At 37.0% G+C, this 20,195-nt stretch overlaps 1 protein-coding gene across 4 annotated transcripts in view; it reads right to left on the bottom strand.

Annotated features, from left to right (window-relative positions):
* Positions 1 to 20,195, bottom strand: part of MAPRE2 (microtubule associated protein RP/EB family member 2) — a 165,437-nt gene that overhangs the window by 34,721 nt on the left and 110,521 nt on the right. For all 4 annotated transcript variants that reach the window (XM_012447244.2, XM_012447243.2, XM_012447245.2 and 1 more), the window contains 2 exons: positions 10,721 to 10,866; positions 5,680 to 5,893 (listed from right to left, as the gene is read on the bottom strand). In XM_012447244.2, the coding sequence (XP_012302667.2) occupies positions 5,680 to 5,893; positions 10,721 to 10,866 (360 nt within the window). The remainder of the gene's footprint in view (positions 1 to 5,679; positions 5,894 to 10,720; positions 10,867 to 20,195) is intronic.

Genomic DNA, 20,195 nt, shown 5'->3' on the forward strand with positions numbered 1-20,195 from the left:
TGTTAGAACTGGACAACAACCAAATCCACAAAGATATAATCTGTTTACTCTGACACTGGTATTAGGTAAGGAAAAAAACGTACACAGAAGATCTGAATAATATCACCAAACACTTTAATATAATTGATATTTCTAAAACACTATACAACCAAATACTGCAGAATACACATTCTTTTCAAGTGCACATGGTCCATTGACCAAGAGAGAGTATATTCTGGGCCATAAAGTCAAGATCAGAACAAGGATAAAAATCACTCCTTACTGCTATTTTTAATGTTTCCCTTAAAAAGCAAAAAAAAAAAAAAAAAAAAAAAAAAAAACCCCAAAAAACAAAAAAAACCCAACAAAGTAAAGCAATACTTATTTCCCAAAAGAAGGTGAGAGGTGATGAGTACTTGGATGACAGGTGCTCAACAAATGCTCATACATTGCTAAACAAATAAATGAATTAGCATGATTACAGTTTAAAGTTGTATAAACAGCCTTAGAAAATCCAACATTAAGGGTAATTGAGAGTGAGAATATTCAAATATTCAACAATGTTCTTGAAAAAACACTTTAGAATTTATTCAAATCTACATTTAGGGATTTAGTTATGATTGTTCAAATACCTTATTCTATTATACTTAGCTTGCTTCCCTTTGAAACCACTTTTATAGCATTCCTATTACTCTGATTTTAAGGCTGAAACACTGAAGTCCCTAAGGAAAGCAGAAAGCTCAAACTCAATTTCCATAGCAACTCTAAATCTATTCACACTATATTTATATATGGGCATTTGATTTAAATACATGAATGTATGTGAATCTGCAATGTGCCTAAGCTGTCGTTGCCATAGAAACTAAATAACTTTGAATTTCCTTTTATGTTTAGTAAGTGTTCACACATAAAAACTGATCCCCACAGACAGCTATCTTGAGTTGCAGATATGGCTCACAGCAATAAATTTACAAACATCATGATTCACAGTGATGCACATACTTATATATCTATCATTATGAAAATGTGTGTTTTAATACATGCCCCTGGTTGGTAGATCAAAACCAATTCAAGATGCAACTCCTCAGAATGTAGACAATAAAACTTACCAGGCAGCCATTTACCCTTAGGTGACAGCCAGGGCTTATGCAGTAAGCTTGTTATAGTAAAGTCACCCAACTACATACAGAGAAGCCACAGCCAAACTATTCTAAGGCTTCTCTGAATCCATAAAATCTTTTATCTGTATCAAAATGGTTGAAAAATCTAGCACGTTCTTACAAACACAGAATACACCAAGTATGTAGAATACATCTATTTTATACATAAGCAACCTCTGGTACATACTTATATAGGTAGTCTGCACAGTTTTTTCTTGCTAATGTAGACAGAGTCCTTTCTTAATTATCATCATGGTGGCAATCTATTCCAGGATCACTTTTTCCACTCTAATCTGGTCCCTTTGTCATACAAAATATTTGGGGACTGTCACTTACTGCTCTTACTGCATAATAGTTAGGACATGCAAGTTAATATTAATATTGGTCTAAGGAAATTTTGGGGGAGAGATAAATCCACTAAAAATAAATCAAGTATTCCAAACTCAAAATAAAAAAAATAATTAAGGACCATCACCTGTTTTTGATTATAGCAGCTACAGATTGTGTCCACTAATGCAGATAAGCAAGAAATGACCAAGACTTAGAGGTGGGAACAGAAATTACTGCTAAATGTTAGTGACCTGACATCACTGTGAGATAAGTGTGATACAGATATGTGAATTTTCCAGACAGCTGACCATCACCTTCCATTTGCTCTGTATTTCAGATGAACAAAACCAGACTTGTATATAAAGAGAATGGCGAATGGCTTTGAGCGACTCCCAGAAACAGGGATGCCAGTTTAGATAATGTAAAAACAGAGGTCATGAGGGAAATGATTCAGGGTCAATACGACAATTCTAAGAATTGTAAGGGACCTATGAGAATACTGATGGCTGCTTGCTGGTATCATACATATACTAAAGACTACTGAGAGGTAATGGAACGATTTGATCTTGTACTAAAGATCCCAGGCTACTATGAGGCTCTTTAGTAAGGTTGTTTTTTTTTTTTTTTTTAACTGAGGTTTGTACTTTCTATTGATACCTGTATATTCCTTGTCCTAATGAGCTATATGCTAAGAAATCACTTCTCCATCTTTATTACAATTATGTCTAAATTAAGAAAGAGCAAACAGACTCTGGATAAGTACCCTAGAAACTCTCATGAATGAAGAATAAAGTGCATACATTTTACAGCACAGATTTTACAACACCTATTCCGATTCTTAGAAGACATTTTGGCTTACATTATCTTGGCTGTATTCCCAATAACTGGATACATGACTTCTAGAAAAAATGAGGTCTTAATGCATTTATAGGAGACTTTCTCCTATCATGACTTTTAATAATAACAACACTCTATATGTGATAAACCACCAGCATAGTTTTACTACCCCACAATGCACAAAAGTCAGAACATATTTTATTAAAAAGGGAATGACTGGTTTGACTTCTGAAAATATCATTTCTCCCTGATTGACCAATAAGGTAAACATGGTCAAGATATCAGGAATATGGTTTCAGAAAATTACTGCCTTCCAGAATATTAAAAATCAAATGTATTATCGGTTGACTTTAATGGGTCTCCTGAGCTCTGTCAGCTGAGAGGTTAGGCTCTAGACAATATACAGTTCTCTTTCAGATTCATGGTCATTCTATCAAAATGGCATAAGTTTCTCTGTGGCTTTTGTGAAAGACAGATGAGGGAATTCCTAGAAAACGAGGCCAAGGTAGCATAGTAACAGTGCCATTTGCGGGTGGAGAAGTATTGGTGCCAATGGGAAAAACAATTAAGGACACATTATGATTGTGGAAGAAAATATTCTGAGGTCTGTCCAATCTCACTACTGAAAACTTGAAAAAATGGAAGTTGAATTTTGAGTTCAGTTTATCCATCATTCACTGCTATAGAAAATGACATTAAGATGAGAAACATCAGACACCCCTGATTTTCTTAACTTTTTGTCCTCCCACCCCATGTGCTGCCTGAATCCCAGACTTTGGAGTGGGCACAACATCCCCCTTTTCTGCACTCCAGCTCCTAGACTGATGAAAACCGCTGACAAAAGTTGAAGGCCGATCTGAACTGCCATCAATGTTTGCTTCACAAACTCTTTCTGCTTTTCTACCAGCCTCTCCCATCGTCCTGTTGCTTTGGCTTCACGAAAATAAATATCCTCTCTTTTCCTTTCTAATCCTCCATCTATGCCGTTGACATCTTATCTTGTCCCTCCAGCTTCAGCATCATACTCCAATTTCCCCTTTTTCCTATTTACAATTACTCCTTCACCACTGACATTTCTCCCATTTTACAAACCTGCGTATATTGCCTTATCCTATAACCAAACAAGAACAGTTGAAAAAGAATACCATTTTCCTTCCATCTTATTTCCTGAAGCTACGATCACTCTTTTCCCTACACAAACCAAATGTTTTTATTTTCCTTGATTTTCCTGACACATTTGTTAAAGGTTGAATCTACTCTTACTGCCTCCACTTCCACGAGCCCTTGTTAAGTCGCTGCAACCTAGGCCTATGCCTTCAGCATTTTAACAGACCAATTCTCTAAGAGACTATTAATCACCTCCTAGAAGTCAGACTTTGGTCTAATTTTTCAGGCTTCATCCTATTAGATATCACCACAAATAACATCTGGCACTGTTGGTGATCCCTCTTTCTAGACATTTCCTAGTGTTTTTGTTCTCTGATGCTGAGATCTCCTGGTTTTCTTCCTGATGTTCCTCTTTTTTGCAGCTTCCTCTTCTTCCTCCTCCCCCTTAAATGTATGTATTTCCAAAGATCTGTGCTTAGTTTTCTTTATTCTATATAGGCTATATATACCCATTCTATATATATCCATTCCATGGCTCCAAAGTTGGATCTTTCCACTGTCTCAATTTCCTTCCTCCAACTTTTTCTTCAAACCATTCCTGGTTCTACCATTCTACTGAATGGAGAAATCATTCAAGTTGAGAAATCTAATCAACTCTTTCAGGCCTCATTTGACGTGACTTCTCAGAAGATGTAGACATTGTTGACCATTATGCTCCCTACCGTCTGCTTCCCTGACACATCACTTCCTAGTTTCCTTCATTCTTTCTGGCACCTTCTTTGCTTCCTATGCAAGCCCTTCCTCTTCTACTCAACCAGTAAACATCCAACTTTTTCACGGCACTCTACCCTTTATCACTATTTGCTTCCAGCTTCCGTTACATCAAAATATTGAAGAATCACAAATGTTTACCTTTAGCCTATAACTCCTTTGAGTTCCAGATGCACATGTGGCACCACCCCCAACGCAAGAATTGCCTATGTAGATCTCCTCTTAGATGTCACAAAGGAATCTCAAACTTAGTATGTTCAAAACAAACTCATGATATCTTCCCAAATCTGGTTCTCAAACCCCAAATCCTTCCAGTTGTACAAGAAGTCAGGTTTGACATCTTCTCTTTTATCCCAGGATTCAGCCATTACCAACATCCAGCCTATTTTACCTCCTAAATATCTCCCAGAATTGTTCATTCCTCTTCATCTACATGACTACTATTTTAATGCAGATGAAGAATTCATCTAATTCATATTGGTGAGTATACGTTATCCTTATAGTTTAAAAATATTTTTAAATATTTAAAAAAATTTCAAAAAGTAATACCAGTTTTCCAATGGTTTCAGTCTGCCTGGAATACAGCCATAAATGCTTAACAGTGAGCAAAACTGTGATTTCAAAGCTATTACCACCTATGTAGTCCTGTTAACCATTTCTACTCCATTCTGATTGCAGTTTTGGCATAAATAAATTTGTTTTATTTACAAAATTAAGGTTACTGATTTAACAAGTTTGAACACTGGGTTCCATGTTTGAGATGAAAACATGATTTTGGATGATTTCATGTTTAACTGTCCAGTACCTAACTTGTGTTTATAATAATGATCCAATTTTATAAGAACACATTCTGCTTGGTAAAGTCTGCTGTTTATGGCAAGGATGTTCACAATATATTTTTGAAAGTTTTTTTAATCCACAAAACTTTTAATGTTCCAGATATTCTTCCTCAATGACTTCACTTTTGGACAAAGCTGGACAAATAGGGTATTGCTGAATGTTACTGCATAAAAATTGCCACTGCCTACAGAGGAGGTAGGATGTACAGTTCACGAATTTTCTTTGAAGGGTTGGAGACGATGGTCTATATTTAACAGCATAATTCAGTTCATATTCTGGTTTGTACTGCCAGCAATTAAGCAGCACAAATATTTCAGCCAAAGTTTAAACAGCCTACTTGAAACTTCTTGAAAAACTAAAAGGAAAAAGGAAATCTATCCTAGAAGCATTATTTTCACTTCCCACTTCACTGATAAAAATAATGCAAATAGCTCTGCCTTTTTAATAGTTTACATGAAGATGCTTAGACTAATGACAAATGGGTCACAGGAAGATAAATGTGGTGAAACAGACACCAGTAGAAACCATCCAAAGGCATTAAAATATTGACTGCTGGGAAGAATCAATCAGAAACACACAAACAGAAAATGGCACAGAAGAGTCTGAGCCATTTTCTAAGATGAAAGTGACTCCTGCGATCTCATTGTGACAATACCTGCTGTGGGAGAGTTTGCATGGTGAGACTTTTTTGGCAGGTTGAAGATCTGTTCACCAGGGTCAGGGGGAGGAATTGCATCTTGCCCTTGTCGTGCCTCTACGGGATCATACTCCTTCCCATCGTAGTTAGCATCATAGAATTTCTTAAACCACTGAATAAAATCCAGGTTGTCCTGGAAACGTCCTTTCACTAGCTTCTCCACTGGAATTACCTGAAATAGAAAATCACTATGTGAGTTACAAACCTCAGGTTTGTTTACATTTAACACAACTGAAGTGTTCCCTAAATATAACTATTTCCTACATGGCTGCAATCACGACCACCGATCCCTTCCCTAACTTCTCAGCCAGCTGTATTCTAAAATACAATTTTTCATCATATTAAAGAAGACGGTTCAGCAATCCCACTGCTGGGTATATACCCAACAGAAAGGAAATCAGTATCTGAGAAAGATATCTGCACTTGTAAGTTTGTGGCAGCACTGTTTATAGTAACTAAGATTTGGAAGCAACCTAAGTGTCCATCAACAGATGAATGGATAAAGAAAATGTGGTACGTATACACAATGGATCACTATTCAGTCATAAAAAAGAATGAGACCCAGTCATTTGCAACAACATGGATGGAACTGGAGATCATTATGCTAAGTTAAATAAGCCAGGCATGGAAATACAAACATCACATGTTTTCACTTATTTGTGGGATCTAAAAATTAAAACAATTGAATTCATGGACATGGAGAGTAGAAGGATGGTTACCAGAGATGGAGAAGGGGGAGCTGGGGATGGTGACTGGGTACAAAAAAATTAGAAAGAATGAATAAAACCTACTATTTGATAGCACAACAGGGTGACTACAGTCAATAACAATTTAATTATATATTTAAAATTAACTTAAAGAGTGTAACTGGCTTGTTTGTAAATCAAAGGAAAAATGCTTGAGGGAATGGATAACCAATTCTCCATGATGTGCTTCTTTCACATTGCATGCCTGTATCAAAACACCTTATGTACTCCATAAATAGATACACCTACTATGTACACACAAAAATTAAAAATAAAAAAAGGAACTAAACCAAAGCATCATTGTTTGTTTTCTTGGAATATTTAGTACTTCTGAACAAGCCAGACGAAAGGAATATCCTTAGTTGTCAAGAAGGGCTGGTCCCACTCATAGTACATTTATTGTCAAAACATATCTCCAGAAAAACAGAGGCATGGGATGTTGTGCTATTTCAAGACTGATAAGCTTTTTAAATATCTTTGTAATACGTAGCCCAGTTGTGTTGGGATAAACTCTTATAAAGATAATAGTTACTAGAGAGTGTGGATGAATAAGATTTAAATCAATAAAAACAGACACTGATCTAATGGTTCATACAAAACAAACAGCTTCCACAGAGCTTATTTCCAATGTAGTGAAATACAATGTAGTGAATTCTCAAGCCTGGGAGAAGCTGGGATTACAGGTGTGTGCCACTACCGCATGGCTTTTTTTTTTTTTTTTTTTTTTTCGGATTTTTAGTAGAGATGGGGTTTCATCATGTTGGCCAGGCTGGTCTCGAACTCCTGACTGCAAATGATCCCCCCACCTCGGCCTCCCAAAGTGCTGGGATTACAAGCATGAGCCACCATGCCTGGCCTCTAATTCACCATTTTTAAAAACTTTTATTTTAGATTCAGGGGTACATATGCAGGCAAGTTTTATAGGTAAACTCATATCACAGGTGTTTGTTGTACAGATTATTTCATGGCCCAGGTATTAAACCTAGTACCCAGTAGTTGTTTTTCCTGATCCGCTCCCTCCTCCCACCCTCCGTCCCACACCAAGCCCCACTGTCTGTTGTTCCTCTCTTTGTGTCCATGTGTTCTCAGCATTTGGCTCCCACTTATAAGTAAGAACATGTGGTACTAGTTTCTGTCCCTGCATTAGTCTGCTGAGGATAATGGCCTCCAGCTCCATCCGTGTTCCCACAAAAGACTGGAATCTCATTCTTTTTTATGGCTGCCTAGTATTTCATGACGTATAGAAATCACATTTTCTTTATCCAATCTGTCACTGATGGACACTTCGGTTGATTCCATATCTTTGCTATTGTGAATAGTGCTGCAATAAACATTCACATGCATGTGTCTTTATCGTAGAATGATTTTTATTCCTTTGGGTATATACCCAATAATAGGATTGTTGGGTCGAATGATAGTTCTGTTTTTAGCTCTTCGAGGAATCGCCACATTGCTTTCAACAATGAACTAATTTATACTCCTATCAACAGTGTATAAGCATTTCCTTTTCTCCACAACCTCACCATCATCTGTTATTTTTTGACTTTTTAGTAGTACCATTCTGACTGGTGTAATTCACTATTTTCTGAAAGAAAATGGAAATGTATCTAGCTATGTGAATTATATTATCACTGGATTCTTACCTTTAACATCTTCAGGTGGGAATACTGGCAGAATGTGAATCATGAGATAGTTACAAAGCTAGAGTGTGAGTCAGATTGTGTGAGTGTCTGAATGTGTTTGAGCGTGTGAGCATATGATTCAGACAAGCACACAGCTCACAGCTTTGCTATGTGACAATATGAATAGAAGCTATAGAAATTAAACTTTCAACAAGGCTTTGTCACTATGGGAGCTATGTATCATTGATATCCTAAAATTATCAATAGGACCACTTTAAAAAATGTAGAAAGATCTTACATATCAATGAAAACTTAGAACAGAAAAGCAACTGAAGCATGCATTAAACTAAATAATTAGCAATATATTTTACAAAAATGTTTTTTATGCAGCTAAAATAGAAACTAAACCCAGTACAGAGCAAAATAAAGAGAAGCAATGTTTTGGAAGAGGCCATATTCTGGTAATAGGCTTTGGTGGTGATATTTTGCTCTTCTCTCACTTCCCCAAACTTCAGTGAAGTCTGCTTACAAGGCAGAATTCCTGCCACATGTGCACTCAATTGTTTTAAATTTTTTAGTTTTTACTTTAGAGACAGAGTCTAACTCTGTTGCCCAGGCTGAGTGCAGTAGTGAGATCATACCTCACTGCAGCCTCAAACTCCTGGGCTCAAGAGATTCTCCTGCCTCAGCCTCCTGAGTACCTGAGACTACATGTATGTGCCACTGAACCTGGTAATCAAAAAACAAATTTGTAGAGATGGGAGTCTTGCAATGTTGACCAGGCTGGTCTGGAACTCCTGGCTTCAGGTAATCCTCCCACCTTGCCCTCCCAATGTGCTGGGATTACAGGTGTGAGCCACTGTGCTCAGCCTCAATTGACTTTAAATTGTGTTATTTTATCACTTTTACATCTTCTGAGTTTAAAATTTTTGTTTATACTGATATTGTTAGAAATCAACTTTTTAGAGGCTTTTCAGAGCCTAAGCCCTTTTAACTAACAAACTACTATATTTTGTCTATTGCCAGACATGAAAATTTATAAATAGTTTTAGATACTGGTGGTACATTAGCTGTTAAAAGAAGGCGTTTACTCCTGTTGACTTAATTTTGCATTCTCTATCAACATGAAAGCTTCAGGGGCAGAAGTTCAAAATCTGAAGTGGCAAGCAAAAGCACAGAACTTTCCATCATGCCATCAGGCTATGACACACATGAATGAGGGTACTTAATGCTGTCTCTCACAGGACTTTTGGATAAAATTACTGCACACTAAAGCTAGAGAGACTAACAAAGGCCATCATAGCCAGTCTCCTTCCACTGCAAGAATTTTTTCTTCAACATTCTTAACAACTGCTCATCCATTCTGTGTGTATATACTTCTAGAGAGATACGGAGCCCACTAATTTGACATATAACAAGTTCCATCAATAAACATATGAAAAGGTGTTTATTTTCTTTGTAATCTAGAAGCATGTATAGAGAAATGAATGAATGAAGAAACAAGAGGTATTATAAAAGTAAGGAGAACCTATATATCCCTAGTTCTGAGTACCTATGCAAAGAGCTAATTGGAAATTAACCAGGACAAAGAACCTAAAGTTGGAAAGAACCCAAAGGGCTAAGATGTTAGAGAATGTATGTTTTGAAATAAAAATTCCGAGAAAATGAGAAGTCAAGATTTTCTTAATATATTGATAAGAATGTCACTATTTAAGAAGATATTAATTGCATTAGCTTACAAAATACATAGTGTATCAAACTTCCCTTTAATCTCTATCTTTTACAACCTGGTATTTTATTTTTCATTTGCAGAGCCTATTTATGACCTCTGTTTATTCAAAGAACAGTTTTTCATTTCTCCCCTGCTGCTTTATCTCTTTTCCCTTATTCAAAATTCATTAATTTCCAAGCTCATTCATGCTGAGAGATATATCCTAAATAAGGAATATAGATTAAATATGTATTTAAATAGCAGTAAACATGCAGAAAAAGACTGAGTTTTAGCAATAATTCCTTATTGACAGAAAAAGTACTCCAGGCCATTTGTACCACTCCAGGACAAAAGTATAATGATTTATGGGAAAAAACAGGGCAATTTATGGACATTGAGAATCTGAGCACACACACTATACTGGACACTGTCTCTCCTGTCAACTTCGTAACCATGGATAAGGGGTTTTTAGTCCCATTGTACAGATAGGTAAACTGAGACTCAAAGAATTTAAATCACTTGCTCAAGTCATGAAGCTGGGATTCAAATCCATGTTGTTTCCACCATGACATTTTATTTCCCCAAAGGAACAAAATACAAAGAACCACAGTGGCATCTGGCAAACATAAGTTTCTCATCTGCAGTGCTAAATATAACTAATAACACTTTAACATTTGTGAGCCCTGTTAGTTTTTAAGTCTACTGGCTATAGGTTTAGAAAATCTTTCAGATTTTCATTTCATGAAAGCCTCATAAAAACACAAGAAGTTAGAGCAATGCTTTATACTAAGTACAGACCCCAGCCTACTGTTGAGATATCAAGATATATCCCATCAGTATGCTCCTGGACTTTTGCATTTATGCACAAAAACAATTTTAAGAAAAAACAACAACATTTTATGGAGCTACAAGTCTCCTACCTTATCAACGTTCATTCGTTTAAATGATGCTTGCAGAAGTTTAAAATTGTGAATATACTCATGTTCCAGCTTTGCTTGAAATTTTACTTTCTTCAAACTAATGCAGCCTGGGAAGAGCATGTCCATGAACTGGCAATAGGCCGCTCCTGGAAAGAAACAAGAACAGTACTGGAGTGAGTTTTACGGTACCCAGATGTGGTAGAGGACTGCTAGGCTGGAAGGGGACTGTGCTTACAGGTGTCATCATCACTCCTGGCTGCATGTGTCCCTCTTACCACTGCACTTACACCTCCTTGTCTACAGTAGCTGGGTGCTAGAGGGAAGGGACTGTACCTCAACAATGTAGCACCTGACACTTCCCAACCCTAACCACCATGAACTGGACTCCATGCATCAGAGTATCACCAGGTTCCACAACCAATAAACAGAACCTCACACTATAATGCCAAGGAAACCAGGATAAGAGGAGCTCTTCCTAGCTTCTACTAGGGAAAAGAAATATACACTTTCTTCCACCTGGCTACCAACTGCTCCAAGTCATCAAAATAAACTTAAGAGGAAAAAGAGGAAAATGTAAACATGAGAGAACTACAAAAGTTCTCATGAAATGTGTAGCTCAAAAAATACACATATGCTCAAGCTCTTTTATATATACAGTTGTATTCACAAAACCACATAGGAAAAACATAAACCAATTAATACCAACTTAAGTATTAAGTATTATTAAGTATTACTTATGCTTATTAAGTATTGATTACTACTTATTAAGTATTATACTTATTATTACTTATTAAGTATTAGATTGGTAAATTTAATTGCTAAATTTTATTATAAGCCAAATTAATACCAATTTAATTCCAGTCCAGAGCAATGGGGCTTCCATATGAACATGAAGTATGAAGACATGGATACTGAAACTTACAGAAGTTCAGAGTCATGTTGTTTATGACTGAGAAACATGAAAGAAATATCCAATGAGCCCCCTGAGGAAATGATCATAGAAAAAGGGGACTTTTTAAAAAAATATGAAGAACTCTTTGAACATGACCACTACAACTGGGAAATCCTGGCAAGCTGTGTTTACTGATTCATATCTTCTTTCTAGTAAAGGCTAATGGCATTTAGGAAAACAAATTAGAAATCAGAATGATTCTTTTTCTTTAATAAGAAAGGAAACCAAGTGGCAGGAATAGGAACAAGCCACCATTTTTAGGTTTTCTTTCTTTGTTATCTACAGATCTCTTGATCTATTTCTACGATGTGCCCGTGATCAGTCTTTCTGGAACATGAAGTGCCTCTCCTCATCCTTCACATCACCAAGGCTTCTGTGAAGAGCCGGTCCTTCCACTTGGGTGACTCACTTTAAGAAGAAAGGACTACTCTATCTCTTATGTGAAATAAAGGTTAGGCATCCTTTACTGAGACAGGAATCTGAGATAAGAGAGAACAAGACACCAGGAATCTAAGGGTTGCTAGAACAGGAAATGTTGGGGCAACTCCTATCTTGTAGGTAAGAACCTAAGGTGATGAAATATAGGCCATAACAAATATCTCCAGAGTCTCTGCATCTGGCTTCCCTTTAGATAACATATCCTGAATATTAACTAGTAAGTTCCTAGTCAAGCAGATGGGTTCTCTTAAAAACAAGACAAAATAAAACAACCGCTTTCCCCCTAAAAAAGAAGACACTGGGGGAGGTAAGAGAAACATTACGATCTGGAGGCTATTCTTTGAGTCATCATACACTAACCAGTTCTTTCTTTTGAAGGGCCGCCAGATGGAGCAAATTCTAATAGCCACTTTAACATTATTTTTAAATGTATGGGAGTATTGAAATACAACTGTCTATTACCTGGTCTTTAAGTTATTTTCCTTTTGTAGAGTTTAGCATAAAATTTATCTATGGAAACCCAGATACTATATATACTTTTTTTTTTTTTTTTTTTTTGAGATGGAGTTTCGCTCTTGTTACCCAGGCTGGAGTGCAATGGCACGATCTCGGCTGACCGCAACTTCCGCCTCCTAAGTTCAGGCAATTCTCCTGCCTCAGCCTCCTGAGTAGCTGGGATTACAGGCACGTGCCACCATGCCCAGCTAATTTTTTGTAATTTTTAGTAGAGATGGGGTTTCACCATGTTGACCAGGATGGTCTCGATCTCTTGACCTCATGATCCACCCGCCTCGGCCTCCTAAAGTGCTGGGATTACAGGCGTGAGCCACCGCCCCCGGTCACTATATATACTCTTACAAATTAACCAACCAAATCCCTCATGTTTCAGATTTAAAAAAGAAATAACAGCTTTTGAAACAAAAAACAAAAACCCTCTTCCATATAGTGAGGGAAGGAAGGCAAAATCATCTCTAGAGTCATCGTTCAGAGATAACCACTCAAAATATCCTGGTATATGCCATTCTAATCCTCTTTGAAAGGGAGTGTGTTTGTGTGGTTTCTTAAAAATGTGATCCTGTTTTAAAAATGTAATCATATTATACCATTTTTTAATATAAACTTTCTGAAACTCAACAGACCATGATTCTCTTTCTGCATCATTTAATATGCTCTACCAATATTTTAAATGGCTTTCTTATTTTAATATCTTGCTTATCAACTTTACCGAACCAAGAATACATAAATATTCATGCATATTTCTGTCAAGTACTTTTATGGTCTCAAGTTTTACATTCAAATTCTGAATCCATGTGGAATTTATTTCTGTCTATGATATAAAGTATGGTTCTAATTTTAGTCATTCCAAATGTTGGTGGAAATCTGTTATTTTTGGCTCCCCAGCATTTGGACACCTACTAACTGGGGAGATGCTACAGTGCCCTCCCACCACAGAAGCTGAAGGTGGGCAGGCATCCCTTCCCTCTCACAGCAATATGGATGCAGGCCCATGGCCTAGGCTCTGTGTTTGAATCCTGCCTCGGTCTCTGAGTTGAGGGAATTACATAAATACACAGGGACCATTAGAGTTTAGCTGTGGTGGCAGTGGTGGGGTCTAAAGTCCTGAGCAGCAAGAGCAGCACAGTGTCATCCTATTATTGTGACACAAGGGAGGCTGTGTTCCCAGCTCCTTAGCATCCTTTGGTTCCTGTCCATCTTCTGAGCTTGGCTTTCCATTGACTCTGAGCTACCCAACATTTTTCCTATAGATTCCTCTTCTGCTTAAGCCTGCCAGGATTAACTTCTGCTATTTTCAACTCAAACCACTAACTGATAAAGTTAGCTAGGTGCTGAACATCACAACTTAATAGACAATCTATTCCTTCCCCACTGATGAGAAGCACTATTTTTACTATATATTGCCTTTCTAATACATGTACTTAGGTTTCTAGAAAGAGAGAAGAGGAGGGGAAATTATTCTATAGATATATAACATGTATTACTATCTATAGAATAATTTCCTCTCCTCTTATTCTCAAAATTTTCCTAAATTTTATCATGTATTTATTCTTTCCACTATATTTTTGAATTTGTTATTCATGGTATATAAAAAATCATAGCTTTCAAAAAATAGGTATCTTACTAATTTGTATTTTATTTTTATTAGATAAATAATTATACATATTATGGGGTATAGTTTTATGTTTTAATACTTATATACATTGAGTAATGATCAAATTAGGCTGTGATATCCATCACCTCATAAATTTATCATTTCTTTGTGGTGAGAACATTCAAAATCATCTCCTCTAGCTATTTTTTTCCCAAGTGGCTGCAAAATATTTCACTTGGTATTTCACCATTGCTTATTTAACCTTATGCTTGTTTTCTAATATTTCTCAATTATAAATAACGCTACGATTTGAAAAACTTGTCTTGAGAAAGGTCAACATAAGGTCAAGGGAGATGTTGGCTCTAAATAGGGTACACTCCTGGGATTTGAGGGCAAGGGGGATATGAAATATACAACACAATATTGTTACCATAGTCACCATACTGTATAACAAATAGAATGCCCAGAACTTATTCCTCCTACCTAAATGTAACTTTGTACCCACCGACCAATCTCTCTCCATTCCTCCCTCCCCTTCCCCCTCTCCAGTCTCTGGAAATCATAATTCTACTCTATTTCTATGAGATCGACTCATTTAGATTCCACATGAGGAAGATCGTGCAGTATTTGTCTTTCTGTGCCTGGCTTATTTCACTGACTATAACGTTCTCCACGCTCATCCATGTGGCCACAAATGACAAGATTTCATTTTTTTTATATGACAAACAGTATTTCATTGTGTATTTATACCACTTTAAAAAAATCCATTCATCACACTGATGGACACTTAGGTTGATTCCATATCTCTGTTATTGTCAACAGTGCTACAATAAACATGAGTGCAGATATCTCTTGGACATAACGATTTAATTTCCTTTGGATATATACCCAGTCATGGGATTGCTAGATCATATGGTAGTTCTATTTTTAATGTTTTGAGGAGTCTCCATATCGTTTTTTATAATGGCTATACTAATTCACATTTCTACCAACAGTGTATGAGAGTTCTCCTTTCTCCATATCCATGCCAACTTTTTTGTCTTTTTGATAATAACCATTCCTTTTATTTATTTATTTATTTATTTATTTATTTATTTTTTCCTGATACAGGATCTTGCTCCATCTCCCAGGCTGGAGTGCAGTGGCCTGATCTCAGCTCACTGCAACCTCCACCTCCTAGGTTCAAGTGATTCTCATGACTCAACCTCCCAAGTAGCTGGCACTACAGGCACTTGACACCATGCCCGGCTAATTTTTGTATTCGTAGAAGAGAAGGGGTTTCACCATGTTGGTCAGGCTCATCTTGAACTACTGCCCACCTCAGCCTCCAAAAGTGCTGGGATTACAGGCGTGAGCCAATGCGCCCAGTGTCTTTTTGATAATAGCCATTCTAACTGGGGTGAAGTGATGTCTCACTGTGGTTCCTACTGTATCTTCTTGATGATTAGTGATGTTGAACATTTTCTCCTATACCTGTGGCCATTTGTATGTTTTCTCTTGAGAAATGTCTAACCAAGTCTTCTGCCCATTTTTTATTTAGTTCTTTTTTCTATTGAGTTGTTTGAGTTCCTTATATTAGCCCCTTGTCAGATGAATAGTTTGCACATATTTTCTCCCATTCTGTAGGTTGTCTTTTCACTCTCTTGCTTGTTTCCTTTGCAGTGAAGGAGTTTTTTTGTTTAATATAATCCTATTTGTCTATTTTTGTTTTTGTTGGCTGTGCTTTTAAGGTCTTATCCAAAAAAATCTTTGCTTAGATCAATGTCATGAAGTATTTCTCTTAGGTTTTCTTCTAGTAGTTTTATCATTTTAGGTCTTTCACTTAAGTCTTTAGCCCATTTTGAGTTGATTTTTTTTTTTAATGTGGTAAGAGACAGGGATCTAGTTTAATTCTTCTGCACATGGATAGCCAGGTTTCTTAGCACCATTTATGAAGAGACTGTCTTTTCCCTATGTTCCTTGCACCATGGTCAAAAATCAGTTAGCTATAAATGTGTGGATTCATTTCTGTGTTCTCTATTCTGTTGGATTGTTCTATGTACCTATTTTCAGGTAATATGATTTGGATCTGTGTCCCCATCCATATCTCATGTTCAACGGTAATCCCCAATTTTGGAGGTGGGGCCTGGTGGGAGGTGACTGGATCATGGGGGCAGTTTCTCATGAATGGTTTAGCACCATCCCTTCAGTGCTATTCTTATGATAGCGAGTAAGCAGTGAGTTCTCATAAAATCTGGTTGTTTAAAAGTGTGTAGCAAGTGTGAAACAACTTCCCCATCCCTCTCCTGTTCCTGCTCCGGCCACGTAAGATGTGACTGCTTTCCCTTTGCCTTCTGCCATGACTGGAAGCTTGCTGAGGCCTCCCCAGAAGCAGAAGCCAACATGCTTCCTGTACAGCCTGCAGAACTGTGAGCCAATTAAGCCCCTTTTCTTTATGTTAATACTTACCCAGTCTCAGATATTTCTTTATAGCAATGCAAGAATAGGCTACTACATCATGCCAGTCCAATGCTATTTTGTCTACTTTAGCTTTGTAGTGTATTTTGAAGTCAGGCAATGTGATGCCTCCAGCATTTTTTTTTTTTAATACAGATGCATTGGGAGGGTGGGACAGTCCACTTGCTGCCAAGGAGATAAACAGAGTCAAAGGAACCCACCCATCCACTGTAGTCCCCTCCAGCATTGTTCTTTTTGCTCACTATTTCTTTGGTTATTCAGGGTCTTTTGTGGTTCCATGTGAACTTTAAAATTATCTTTTTCTATTTCTGTGAAGAATGCCATTGGTATTTTTGTAGGAATTGCATTGAATCTATAGACAGCTTTGGGTAGTATAGGTTGAGTACACCTTATCCAAAATGCTTTGGACTAGAAGTATTTCCAGATTTCAGCTATTTCAGGATTTTGGAATATTTGCATACATACAATGACATATCTAGAAGGCAGGACCCAAGTCTAAACATGAAAATCATTTGTGATTCATATACACCTTATACACATACCCTGAATGTAATATTATACAACACTTTTAATAATTTTGTGCATAAAACAAGTTTAAATGTGTTTTGACAGTGACCTGTCACATAGGATTAGGTGTGGATTTTTCTCTTGTGATATGTCAGAACTAAAACGGTTTCAGATCTTGAAGCATTATGATTTTTGGATTAGAGATGCTCAACCTGTATGGAGATTTTAACAATATTGATTTTTCCAATCCATAAACATGGCATAGCTTTCCATTTATTTATGTCCTCTTCAATTTCTTTCATTAATGGTTTATATGTTTCCACTGTAGAAATCTTTTACCTCTTTGGTTAAATTTATTCCTAGGTGTCTTACTTTTTTGCTAGTGATTCTAAGTGGGACTGCTTTCTTAATTTCTTTTTCAGATAGTTTGCTATCAGCTTATAGAAATGCTGCTGACTTCTGTTACGTTGATTTTGTATCCTGAAATAAAATTTGTTTATTAGTTCTAACAGTTTTTTTTTTAATTGAGTTTTTAGGGATATAAATATATAATCATGCTGTCTCCAAACAATTTGACTTCCTATTTTTTTTTTTTTTTAAGATGGCATCTCACTCTATCTCCCAGGCTGGAGTACAGTGGTGTGATCTTGGCTTGCTGCAACCACTGCTTCCTGGGTTCAAGAGATTCTCCTGCCTCAGCCTGGCGAACAGCTGGGACTACAGGCACTGCCACCATGCCTGGATCATTTTTGAGTATTTTTAGTAGAGATGGGGTTTCATTATGTTGGCCAGGCTGCTCTCAAACTCTTGACCTCAAGTGCTCTGCCTGCTTTGGCCTCCCAAAGTGCTGGGATTACAGGTGTGAGCCACCGTGCCTGGCCCTGACTTCTTCTTTTCTAATTTGGATGCCTTTTATTTCTTTCTCCTTTCTAATTACTTTGGCTAGGACTTCCAGAACAATGTTGAATAGAAGTGATTAAAGTGGACAACCTTGTTCCAGATCTTAGAGGAATAGTTATTATTTTTCTTTTTTTTTTTTGAGACAGAGTCTCACTCAGTCACCCAGGCTGGGGTGCAATGGCACGATCTCGGCTTACTGCAACCTCTGCCTCCCCTGGTTCAAGTGATTCTCCTGCCTGAGCCACCTGAGTTGCAGGGATTACAGGCACATGCCACCATGCCCAGCTAATTTTTTTTTTGTATTTTTAGTAGAGACGGGGTTTCACCATGTTGGTCAGGCCGGTCTCAAACACCTGACCTTGCGATCTGCCTGCCTGGGACTCCCAAACTGCTGAGATTACAGGTGTGACCCACAGCGCCCAGCCAGAGGAAGAGTTTTTACAACTTTTCTTGGCTCAGTATCATGCTAGCTGTGGTTGCGTCACAGATGGCCTTTATTGTGTTGAGGTATATTCCTGCTATATTTAATTTTTTGAGAGCTTTTATCATAATGATATGTTAAATTCTATTAAATGCTTTTTATGTGTCTATTGTATTGAAATAATCAGAATTTTTGTCCTTGATTCTGTTAATGTCGTGTATCATGTTTACTGATTTATGTACATTGAATCATCCTTGAATCTTTGGAATAAATCCCACCTGATCACAGCGAATGATGTTTTTAATGTGCTGTACAATTCAGTTTTCTAATATTTTAGTGAGAATTTTTGCATCTATGTTTATCAAGGAGATTGGCCTGTAGTTCTCTTTTCTGCTGTGTTCTTGTCTGGTTTTGGTGTCAGGGTAATGCTGGCTTCACAGAATGAGTTTGAAAGAATTCCCTTCTCTTCAACTTCTTGAAATAGTTTGAGAACATTAGCTCTTCTTTCAATGTTTGGCAGAATTCAGCAGTGAAGCCATCAGGTCCTGGGCTTTTATTTGTTGGGAGACTTTATTACTGATTCAATCTCATTACTACTTCTTCATGATTCAATGAAAAAGGCTGTATGTGTCCAAGAACTTATTCATTTCTTCTAGGTTTTGCAATTGGCTGGTGTATAGCTGTCCATAATTCTCTTATGATCCTTTGTATTTCTGTGGTATTGGTTGTAATGTCTCCATTTCTATCCTTTTTTTGAGTCACCTCTTTTTTTCTTCATCCAACTATTTTCCTTTCAGCACTTTGAATATGTCATCCCATTCTTTTCTGGCATTCAAGGTTTCTACTGAGAAATCTGCTGATATCTTATAGAGATTTTCTTATATGTGACTTGCTGCTTTTCTCTTGCTGCTTTTAGAATTATCTCTTTTGTGGCTCATACCTGTAATCCCAACACTTTGGGAGGCTGAGGCAAAAGGATCACTTGAAGCCAAGGGTTTGAGACCAGCCTGGGCAACAAAATTAGACCCTGCCTGTACAAAAAAAAAAAAAAAGAATTTAGTTTGATTACAGTGTGCTGTGGGTAAGACATCTTTGGATTGAATCTGTTTGGGATCCTTTGAGCTTCATGAATCTGGATGTCTATTATCTCTCTCAAGACTTGGAAAATTTGCAGCTATTAGTTTAGCTTTCTGTGCTTTTTCTCCATTTCTTTTCCATCTGCAAACCCTATAATGCAGATATTTGTTTGCTTAATGGTGTCTCAGGAGTTCCACAGGCTTTCTTTGCTCTTTTTAAATTTTTTTTTTCTTTCTTCTGACTGGGTTACTTCAAATACCTCTCTTCAAAGTTCAAAAATTGTTCTGCTTGATCTAGTCTGCTGTTAAAGCTCTCGATTGTATTTTTAATCTCATTTATTGAATTCTTCGGTGCTAAGATTTCTAGTTGGTCCTTTTTATGATATCTCTTTATTATTCAGATCATGAATTGCTTTCCTGATTTAGCTGAACTGTTTATCTGTGCTCTCTTGTAGTGTACTGAGTTTTCTTAAGATTACTCTGAATTCCTTTTCTGGCAATTCATAAACTTGTATTTCTTTAGGATCTGTTACTGGAGAATTAGTGTTTCTTTGGTGGCATCAGGTTTCCTTGCTTTTTCATGTTTCCTGTGTCCCTGTGTTGATATATGTGCA

This window comes from Aotus nancymaae, unplaced genomic scaffold (assembly GCF_030222135.1).
Source record: "Aotus nancymaae isolate 86718 unplaced genomic scaffold, 86718_ANA_hifiasm-v0.15.2.pri h1tg000020l, whole genome shotgun sequence".
Lineage (NCBI taxonomy): Eukaryota > Metazoa > Chordata > Mammalia > Primates > Aotidae > Aotus > Aotus nancymaae.